Below are 11,932 nucleotides of genomic sequence, written 5' to 3'. Positions count from 1 at the left end.
TTTAAACATCCTCCTCCATAAAAATTTGTACAATGAGCAATAAAATTTTAGGATAATTATGTAATAACCCAAATTTATGTAAGTTGCACTTGGTTTCTATCTACCTATTAAAAATTCTCTCATTCATAAGAGGAATTTTGACTTTCAAAAAATAAAAAATGGAGCATATATTCATACCCCAATAAAATCTCCTTAAAAGTCAAATAAAATATAATATGATGTCATTTTGTGTGTTTTCTTATATTAAAATATCACTTAATATACACATAAATGACATCTCCTATTTTGTATTGGTCTCGAACACTTTATATTTTGTATTGGTCCAAACATGTTTAAAGTCCAAAGCTCCAAACATATTTGGAGTCAAACTTTGTCCTTCTGGTCTATGCTCACTACTAGGTATTACTTTTTTATTCACTAATAAAAACTTGTCACCTAAAATTTATTGTGAAAATGTTATGGATATAGCATTATTCATAGGGAAAAAATTGAAGTTAGAGAACAAATTATTTTTGAATAATATTACTTCCACAAAATTTTCACAACAATTTCAAAATAAATAATAAGTGACAATCTGTTACTAGTGGATAAAAAAGTGATGTTAACGATGACATGTTTACCACCTAAAATTATTGTGAAAGTGCTATAGACATTAGACGTGCATTACTCCTTATTTTCTTGTTATTATTACTGGTATTAAATTTGTAACCTTTTTTAAGTCAAATTTGTAACTTTTTTATACAAGTCAATTTGTAACATTTAAAGCAATGAATGTATCTTTTTTTCTAGAAGGAAAATGAAAACTGTGTCTACTATGATATTTTCTGAAGAAAGAAATAAATTGGTATACCTTAACCTTAACACTTATAGATACCTTTAAGGCATTTTCCCACCACCTTACCATCAGAGAGAGAGAGAGAGAGAGGAGCTTTTCAAAGTTTGCTGCATTTATAGTTTTTCTCTTGGGCAATTCTGGTAATTATTTAATCATTCGTTAATTTGTCTAAATGAATATCTATCTAGATTCTTCTCAAATAAATAAATAAATAAATCTATCTAGATGAGTAATTTGGACTTAAAATTTTTAATGTCACATTCCGTTTTGAGATCTATAAAACAAATAGAACCAAGCTAAGAAAAGAAATTCAAAACAATTTTATGTAAAGTAAATGAGAAGCTTGGATTTGATTTACAAATTTTTGACAAAAAAATCACATCTTATAAGATATATTTATACAAATTCTTACTACCACATGTAATGTTGAGTGCAGGAAATGACTTGATTATGACGACACAAGCAGCCTGCACCCCCCCTGTTCAAAATAGTTTGCGAGACTGAAGCTTGTGATGAAGAATGTAAGTCAAAATATGGAGTTGATGCTCATGGATTTTGTTTCACCGTCACATATCCAAATGACACTTGTCAGTGTCGCTACCCTTGCTAATGACTAGATTACTCTCATGTCCCAACCTTTGATATGTAATAGATTATTCTAATTATAATAAAATTCATAAAAATTCACCAAAATACCAAATGACACGTGTAAGTGTTATTCGAGAATTGCCTATTTTCAATAACTTATTTGCATAATGTGAGACAACAAATATTAAAAAAACCAGCTTACTCTTAAAAAACTTAAAGATAGATTATTTGAATAAAACTAACAAAAAATAACGTAGGAAAATAACCAAAAAGAAATAACGTAGAAGGTTATCAAAAAAACAAAAGAAATAACGTAGGAAAATAACCAAAAAGCCGGTTTATAATCGCTTCCCAAACTCACAGCAGCAGCCTTCTGATAACTACAATTTCCAATGGAAAATGTAATACAGCTGCTATTGGCATTTACCAAAGCAGCCTCGTTAAAGAGACCCTATACTCCGAACTGACTTTAAAATTCTAAAGCACCAACCTTGGTAACTGATTGTAGAGAACTTGTCAAGGATCGCCTGTTTTCAGACTTAATATTGGGAGTTGGAAGGGACATGAAAATAACTAAAAAATAAGAGAATAAGGGGGATGTTTTGGTCACCTTTCAGCTAAGCTTAAGCTTAAGCCAGAAATTGTAAACCTACGTCTTCTCATATTCACGTTTATGTTGCTTCAATACAACCAAAACATTGTACTAGATTTTCTCCCCCCCAAAAAAAAAAACCATTGTACTAGAAGAGATCACAGGGTTAGCTACCATGCTACATACACCTGATGCATTTCATCTTTCTCCATTACAAATGAATATCATGAATCTAGTTCAAAGTTGACACAGCAACATAACCATGGTATAAAACACAACATCAAATGATTACTATATATTGACATGGAAGTCGAACATATCACGCAACTTGAGTGGCGATGAGCAAGCACGTCAATATGTGCACTATTGCTGCAAGATATTCAGACTCACACTACAGAAATGGTAATGTCTATCTCAAGAAGCAGCAAATGCCCGTGCAAGAAAATATCTCCTCTCGTCCATTTACTTGCCATGTGAACTTGCCATTATATGTACACTGGCAAGGAAAATTCCATACAGAAAGATGATCCATTTACAAACCTTCTCTAATTTGGATATCAATGAGAGAAGGAACTCGCCTCGGTGCTATATAGTGAATACTCACTCAAGCTAAAGTTGGCTCTCTCTTCATCCCACTTCATAATCTCCCTTGCATATTTAAGAGATGCATCAACACTATGAGGCTCCAAACCCCTCACCAGAGAAACGTACAACTTCCGCCCAGTGAGAGAAGCAAAAAGTCTCTTGAACTTCACAGCAATGTAGTAGAATGCCAAATGACCCAGCGAGGGGCTATTATTGATGTTGTTGCTGTTGCTGTTGAAGTTGCCGTTGCTGTTGAAGTAGCTGTTGCTTTTGCTGCTGCTGCTGGAGCGATGACGACTGGACACCGGATGAAAATCATCAAACCAGTCACATTGTGTCAAAGGTACTTGTTCCATCTTTTCCTCAAATATATCAAATTTATTTAGAATCAAAAGAAAATCCATCTGATCAAAGGTTGGATGAGTGACAATACTTTCAAATAATTTTCTGCTCTGCATCATCTTGTTAGTGATAGAACCATTCCCATCAACAGAAAACTGGTCATAGTCACTAAGGGCAACACAGAAAATGACCATTCCAACATCTTCAAACATCTCTAACCACTTGCAGTTCTCTCCTAAGCCTCTTTCTTGAACTCTAATTAGCTGATACCTGAGAACCGACCACAAGGAAGAACACTTACTTTCAGTGTATGCAAGGGATGAGAACAATTTCTGTGGGAAGTTAAGTGCAAGCTAAACAATATAACACAGAATTTGGGATGGTCAATAGCACATGGAATTTGTTTTCTCTAGTTTTACAGCATTGCTAATGTGTCAAAGCAACATGGCATGTTAGTAGTGATGCAACAAAAGTAAACTTTCTCATCTTTTTCCATCAAAGTTTTCATATTATAAATGAATGTGAAAGACAATAACTATGAGCCTTCATTCTGTTTAGTGGTTTAAAACATGATACACCATATTTGAGGGACCATGTAGTAGATAATTTATCAACTTACACATGTATATCCTGTCAATAGACCTAACTAAAATAAATGTTGATTCCTAATAGGCAATAGTCAATGGGTCCAGTTACAGAACCCAGACTAGGATGTTTTGATGAGTTAATACTCTAATAGAACTGAGACTACTTGATCATTAAAAATTAATATAAACCAGCTAATTCTATCATTGATTAGGGCATTAAAAGGCCAGCTTTCCTAATTGCACACAATAGATTGTTTAGAGAGGATCGATATCGTGTTTGCACCACATAGGTATATGACATCTAATAATATAGTTGACATGTACTCAGGTTGATGGGGGGCAATCATTATCAAAGTTGCCCTACTTTGAGACACCCAACTAGGCATGTCTCCCATAAACATGCACCAATATGCAATGAACAATGGTACTTACCTAAGCAAAGAATCATGACGATCAGCAGCATCTATGTTATCATCAGGTGCTGGCTGGGAAAATGAGAAGTCTACACAGGCAAGCCCATTTGATGAAGTAACACCCTCAGCATGTAGGATATCCAAATTTGAAGGTTCATAGTCTGTTCTTAATATATTAACCGCCTAAATAGAAAGAAAAATAATATCAGAACCATTAACAATGAATTGAAATAGCTTTTCATATTTGCCAGGAAAAGGAACACAACAGTTGCTTGAAGAATGATGCATAAGTACAAAGTATGAACTCCATTGAGATCGCTGGACAGTTTGGCAGAAGACTGGAAAAAGAAGTGGGTAACTAATATCATTTTAAGCTTCGTTCATCAAAAGCTCAATCAGCCTCATTACAAAGCGCAAAGAAGCTGATAGTCCATATTGCTAAATGAGGTGAGTTTAAGCAACACCTGGCTCTGCTCAGTTAGGCTCAGAAATGGATGTATACCCTAGAAAACATCTTGTGAACCTTCAGTTACCTAATTTTCAAGCTAATTGCTTATGCATAGAGTACATTTCTCTACTAAGTAATATAGCAGAAATGCCAGCAGAAAGAGTGAACCCAAAAACCTTCCCATATTAATTTGTAGAGTGAGTTATTGGTGTGGACACCACAGCATTGAGGGCATTGCATTTGTTTTGATTTCAGCATTTTCAGTTATTTCCTTTTTTGCATTAGTTGACTCTAACTTGAAATTATGGCATTTATGATGATTGTAATTGGAAACCTATTTGAGGCCAGCTGCCAAGACATTTGGGATGGTGCATTTTGGAAAATAAAGAATATTTCTGATTTTAAGTTATATGTTTGGTGGTGAAGCCTAGGGTTTTCTTTGTTTTTTTTATATTCAGCCATCATGTCATGCCCCAACTCATCATTGGAATGATATTGTCTGCCTTGGTTTCCCCTCACGGTTTTCAAAGGTCTCATACCAATTAGAGTCCAAGGCCTCCATATAAGGCGCAGGACCTCCTCCTACATGGGTGATGTGGGAGTCCGCCAAGATTTGGTTCTTCCTCATCTCACCCCACTTAAGTGGTCTTTTGGCCTTTTGGGTCCCCAGAGTTCAAATACCCATTCTACACCAGTTATGACTGAGAAGCATAATTGCTAAGCAAAATTTCTCATAAATTTACAAAATGAACCAGCATAGGAATATGTAGTATGATCTTACCCGCACTAAGAAATAACTGGCAACAGTTGGTAGCATTTCCAATTCACTTCGGCGATTGTATGTGGCCTGCATGGCTGAATCATTCCATAACTCCTCAACCAATGGTGCATATTCACGAGTAGCAGCTGGAAAGATAGCTTCCAAATTTCCTGACACCATAGTTTTAAGAAGCCAATCGGAGAAAGCTTTCAGCCTTGGGCCAATGGAATAAATAGTTTTCTCATCAACGTTATCAGTCTTCCCTGTAATTAACCAGAAACTAGTTTCAGCACTAACATTTTACAAGAAATGTATCAATGTCTAAATGGCCCTGCCGAATCTAATTTTCTGGCATCTTTGCAGATCAGTGGCCATCATCCAGTTAATATACATCACGAACCAACTTGACTATAAGGAAGGAAACAAATTCAATCCATATATTAAAATCAACATTCCCATCTTTCAATCTAACAAGTAAAAAGCCCTTTAGATTTTAAATAAGATGCCAAAAACAGTGACAGACCCAATCCTACAGTGTTTGTAAACTTTTCATATCAATAATAATCATCAATATCTTCTCCATACATACAAGTATTTTAGCACTAGTCAATCACAAGAAAACAAAAAAATGAAAGACATAATCATGCACCCTAAGTTGTCAATTAAATAAAAGCTTGATGTATTTGCCATAAGCCCACTTCCTACACTGAGTACCAACAACCAAAATTTAAAGCAACCAGACTTTCGATTTTTTATAATAAAAAAGAAATTTTTTTTTGAAACCATAAATCATAATTGCAAATACATAATTTTTTACGTTCAAGGTACAAGTAGTACAAAAATCATAATTGCAAACAATAGCTACTGCTCAATGTCAAACTGCTAACTTGTATGAGTTTCAAATAATCATATAAAGAGAGAATGCTTATAATACACGCAATGAAGCATCCTTTAAATTTGAAATATGGATCAACATGGGGCAGATTAATTTTTATTTTGAAGAACTTGTTCCATTTAAAGCTAAATCTTTAAGAAAGGGGAAACAAGAAAGGAGGAGGAAACATACTTGGAGAAGAGTTACTAAACATTATTAGAAGTCTTTTATCCCACAATACAAATAGCAAAACTGTGTAATATATATTATGTATGTATGCATAAGCCAAAGGGCCTTTTTTTTTTTGGTAAGTGCACAAGGCAAAGATGAGAAGGGAAAATAAGAGAATGGATTTAACTCATACCTGAGGGATCAATTATACTACAAGCATGCTTTTTCTTAACCTCAATGAGACTTTCTTCTTCAAAACGCTCACGACCCTCAAGAAGTATACCAAGATAGCCATATACATTACTCTGAATCTTCAATTTCATAGTTTCTCTCTCTTCCTCAGAAAAAGGGACAGCTTTGTAAAGAATTTTGGCCTGAAGATGCATTAAAAACCAACATCAGCTAGTTGAAAAACATGTATTACTAGGAGCATGACATTTACCAGCATTTATTAAATTCATAAGTTACATACACACCCAATGGATCTTTAGCCCACAACCTCACCCTCCACTATTTTGGGGGCTGTATCTTTTCAGTTTTGCACTTCAGCTCATTGGCAACTTATGTCAGCATTAGTTTCTTGATAGAATTAAAAGAAAGCGTAACCATTTTATCAAGCTTATTCACCTTATTTGGCTTATGTATAACCTTTTAAAGCTTTATTTTTTCTAGATACAGCCGTACTTTTGCCCAATTTATTCTATAAGCTAAATAAGCCAATTAATAGAAGCTCTCCACCTCTCCCAAACAAACTCTAGATCCCAAATGTTTGGGGTCAATAACATGAATCCTTTTACACCCTTTAGCTTAATTTATGGCCACATACTCTGTTCATCATTTTCAAGATTCAAGTCCACAAAGTAAGAAGTTAAGATTTATGTTGCTAGCTTATATATCACAAACCTCCTTTCTAGCCTTGGGATAATCCAACAAAAAAGAATTCTATCATCACACAAACGACAAAGTACTATGTGAATCACCCACTGTTGGGAGAGGGATAAGGGGATGTTTAAGCATGTTATTATTAATATATACCATCAAACTATATCATAATGGACACTTGCCTGGAAACAAGCATATGCAACCAAAATGGATAAAGCACCAAGTGCAAAAATTGGAATTCACAAAATTCTTATAGTAAAATAAAATAAAATAATCCAAACTCAAAATTCTACATAATGCATGATTTTGATGAATGGAAATTATAAAACTTTTATTCTCTACGAGGAATTTTCTTTTTCTGATAAGTTCTCTACAATGAAATTTACTTATCAAAAAAAGTGTTTTCTTTTCTTTTGAAGCCAATTGTCTTACATATTTTATGAAATATATAAGAATGGTAATCTCAAATTTGAAGCTATGCTTTTACCATACTAAATTACATACTAACTTTAAGCAAAAATCAATATCTGTTCTCCTAGAAGCAGCAGGATGAAGAGGAATTTAAATACACCACTATGACAGAGAGAGAGAGAGAGAGAGAGAGAGAAATTATGAACCACATCAGCTTCTCAAAAAACTATACCTGATTATAATATAACATCTAGAGATAAGAAAAAACAAAATGTTATAATTGCATAACTCTCAAATGTTTGGGGCCCCTCCCCAAAAATCTCTTTCAGATCACTTCTATGTGATCATAATATTAGTTTGATACATTTGAATCTATTTATCAAAAAAAAAAAAAAAAATTGGATGTTCTCCAATAGAAGGGTATACAAATGCCTGAGCTATATGGCATTTATATGGCCATAATTTGATAATCTTCACATGAATAAATAGTTACGACAATAAAGGTTTACTGAGAATATCACCTGTTTAAATATGGTACTCGTCCCAGATCCATTACAGCCAACTAAGAGAATCTTCTGAAGTGATCTCTGCTCAAGGTAGTCAGGGACATTTCTGCTAAGCGAACTGCTTAGTTGTTCTCCAGAAGAATTTGAAAATTTGGAAGGAACAGGCAATGACAGGAAAGCACAAACCAATTTCGTTCCAGCCTGAAAAGTAACATATAAGATTGCTTAATTAAGGCAAACATAAATTGGATAAAGTACACAGCCAGAAATACAAATTCACACACAAACCATACCTTGCCCCATATATACCCTCTTGTATTCTTCTGTCCCTCTTCTTGATATGACCCATCATCGTTCACCCAAAAGTGTGGGTTACCAGCACACTGAACTCCTGACAACTGCAATAATCAACAAATTTATCTTAAATATTCCTGCACGTCAATCAGTTCCAACAAGATTTTAGAATGTCTAGAAACTTTGACCTGTAACATCCGAAGCTCTACTTTTGTGATCTCCCGACCATTTATAAAAACTTGTGTGTTCCCATTGCTAGCATTTCGCATTATAGGACCCCCAACATTCAGGTGGGGACTAATAATTTTGGAAGGCTTTTGTCCTTCCTGTTCAATTCATAACAATGACCAAGTTCAATAACAAAAAAGCGACAAATTGAAGTAACATAGAAAATGTGTATAGGACATCATATATTCACCTTTCCCCAAAGACCAGATACTTTATCATACCAATAGTTCCCTGGTTTGAGCTTCTTTGGTGGGTTTGGGCAGGTCTGCAATAAAGCCAGCTCCTCATGAGAAAGAGGTTGTCCATTCACACAAATGTACTCCGGCGGTAGCTGATTTGCTTCACACGACTTCTCAGCCTTCATTATCTGTCGAACCTCTAAGTCATTATTAAGCAGCCGCTTAAGCATCCGAGAACACTTCCCCAAATTCTCTCGTTTCGACTCATCAATCGGGTGTCCAATGCAAGTAACACATTTCCTACCTTCTGGCATCGATCCCATTGCTCTAAGCACACAATTACTACAATACTTTGCATCACAAACAATGCAAACCTCCTTTTCTGTAAACCGGTTCCCCTTAAGGCATCGATAGCATGACCCTTTCTTCCCTTTGGCTTTTAGAGTCACACCACGTTTGATAGTCTTAATCTCATCAGCCTCATATTCATCTCGACTACACCCCTCAAGACCACCATCATCATCATCAGATACGGGCTCAACGCCACGAAAAGTTACAACATTTTGTCGTTTAGCATCACAATTCGACTCATTATTACAATCCGTAGCCTTAATGGTAGAAACCCGAGACGAAGGATAATCCACACTAATCAATCCTGACTCATTCGACACCCAATCCTCCTCCAATTGATTCAAATCATTCGAAACCCTCAAAACACTAGAGCTCCCAATCGACTTATTATCAAAACTATCCGAAAACTCTATCGTGCTAGAGCTCCCAGCTCCTCCTAATAACTCGTGGGAATCCTCATGACTAATACACGAGGACCCCAACATCCTCGAACTATTAGCTACATCGGACAATTCACCAGACCCAGTCGAAAACTCTAACTCTAATTCTAACCCACCCGAGCTACCCAACTTATCTCTCTCCTCCTCAAACCCAATCACAGAAGTGGGAGACACAGTCGCTTCAAAACCTAACTCAACTACCTCTTCACTTCCGTTGCTTCTATCGAAGGCAATCACCGAGGTCGGAGAAACCATAGACGCCTTGAGCTCCTTCGAGAAATTCTTGCCCCGAGGATCGGGAGCTAAGAGCGGTTGCACAACCGGCATCGACAGTTTATCGGACAAGGAGACCTGCGCAACCACAGCGGCCACCGGAATCCGCTCGACGTTAATCGGAACAGCCCGGGGAAGATCGTAGGTAACCGGCGGGCCATTGTATTCCACGGCGAACGAGTACTGGCCACCGTCATCGGCGTCCGAGGTTTCCGGCGGAGACATTATTGTAGCTGCTAGTACTAAACTATAATCTAACCCTAATTTCGAATAGAATCATCTAGAGCTAATTTCTAGAACTCTCTTAGCCGAAATTCGAATGCAAAGGAAAAAAATAAAAAATTTTGCTCAAATTGAAAAACAAAAAATTGTTTAGTTTAAGATAAGAAACTAACCCTAATGCCTAAATTTTGCTTTTGGTTTATTGTGAAAAAACATAAACAGGGAAAACAGGTTTGTGAATTGTTATGAGAAGGGTGGGAAATGGGAAAGGAATTGGTAGAGTTTGCGTGGAAGTAAAGTGAAAATTTTTGAGGGAAGGGATTTAAAAATTTTACATAACTTTGGAATTGTAAAGAGAAAGACAAATCCTTTGGGAAATCCAAAATCCCAAATCCAAAATGATGGAATGGTGTGGTGCTGTGCTGTGCTGTGTTTGTTTTTTTTTCTTTTTTTTAGTATGGAGAGGAGGAAAATGCGTGTGGGTTTGTGTGTTTGGGAAAGTGTGAGTGTGGGAAAAAGACAGCAAAGGAAAACAGTGACTGCGTTTTTGGAGTGGGAATCTCATGCTTTTTTATTTATTTTTGTTTTTGTTGTTTTTTTTTAATTTGTTTCAATTTTTTCACTTTCGGGTCGTTGGATTGAAAGGTGATAAGTGGTGGGTCCTAGTGGGTAGAAAAAACTAAAAAGTAATTAGGATTGGTGGGTCTGGTGGGTGTGTGTGGGGTCCAATTGATAGAGACAATTGATATTTTTTTTTGACATTGTTTACATTATTGGTGTCACACGGATTTGTGGGCTATCTATATAAAGGACTAAAGGACCACGTGGATAATGTTGTTGTTACAAATGGTCCATTAGTTATGGTCTGGCTGCTGCTGCTGACTGTTGCGTTTCGATAGAGATTTTTTATTTTTTTTTCCCTGTATTTGGAATCCGATTCCACGGGTTTTTTCTTTTTTTTTTTTTTTCTTTTTTATGATTAGTCAGGAATTAGGATCCTATCATGTACTTTGTTGCGTAAAAAGATTTTCACAATGACAAAGTCGCTTGCCAGTTTGCTAATGAAATGGACGTTGCGTCCGAAGATACTGTTTATAATTTAATTAGAAAGTAAAAAATCTCTTCTTCTTCTTTTTGAGAGTGAAGTAATAAATCTCTTAATCACGAGTTTTAACAAGTTTATTGTTTAAAGTGTTATATCTTTTGCTTTATTCGTTTCTTTTATGTGACCAAAGAGTACAAATTTCCGCATTGAATTTAAAATGATAGTGATTTATATGTAGTTTATAGTCTCTTTTACTAGCGTGGGCGGGCATTAATTAACCCGAAATAACGTTGGGTTGTTATCCAAAGACCCAATCAAATCCTTAACACTAATAGTCATGTTAAGGAAAATTCACCTGCCCACACCATCTCTCCCGATGAGAAAGTCGTGTAGAGGAAAATTAGTTATGGTTGTTCGGCCGAGGAGATGCCTTGGGGAGGTCGCCCATCCAAGAATAGGCCTCAATGCATGACATTAATTAGGAGAAATTGCCACAGTTATAGTTTCGAGAACTCAAGGACCCATGTCTTAATTATGGATTTGATATGTCAAAATAGTAAACTAGACACGATTCTAAAAAGTAGTAAGATCCATGTAAAAGTAAAAGTTTCTTATCATTACAAATTGACTGGCCTCGTAAATATAAATTGGGCAAGATCCAAAAAAAGGGGGGTGGGGACATTGTTTAAGGGGAGATCCACCAGAGAACTAGAGAGAGGGAATAGAGAAATAGAAAATTATCCTCCATTGTTGCATGTATATCTTTTCTTTTCTTTTTGAGAAAGAGTTGAATGTATATCTGGTAGCAAGAAAACCACCTCGGGTAGCCTGGTAACTAAGTTTTTTGGGCTTTAGGTTAGCTCCACCATTCGTCTTACAAGTCTTTTCGTTTTTGGACCTTCAATT

The 11,932-nt window shown here is 35.8% G+C and overlaps 1 protein-coding gene across 1 annotated transcript; it reads right to left on the bottom strand.

The window, feature by feature from the left end:
• Positions 1 to 2,181: 2,181 nt before the first annotated feature.
• Positions 2,182 to 10,466, bottom strand: LOC126732642 (extra-large guanine nucleotide-binding protein 1). The gene is made up of 8 exons (XM_050435608.1): positions 8,707 to 10,466; positions 8,477 to 8,614; positions 8,288 to 8,392; positions 8,010 to 8,195; positions 6,389 to 6,569; positions 5,172 to 5,413; positions 3,962 to 4,125; positions 2,182 to 3,212 (listed from the first exon to the last, which is right to left on the bottom strand). The coding sequence occupies exons 1-8, from the start codon at positions 9,982 to 9,984 to the stop codon at positions 2,573 to 2,575; spliced, it is 2,934 nt and encodes a 977-aa protein (XP_050291565.1). The 5' UTR covers positions 9,985 to 10,466; the 3' UTR covers positions 2,182 to 2,572.
• Between the last annotated feature and the right edge of the window lie 1,466 nt (positions 10,467 to 11,932).

This window comes from Quercus robur, chromosome 6, assembly GCF_932294415.1.
Source record: "Quercus robur chromosome 6, dhQueRobu3.1, whole genome shotgun sequence".
NCBI lineage: Eukaryota > Viridiplantae > Streptophyta > Magnoliopsida > Fagales > Fagaceae > Quercus > Quercus robur.
This window is presented reverse-complemented; position numbering and strand designations above follow the sequence as displayed.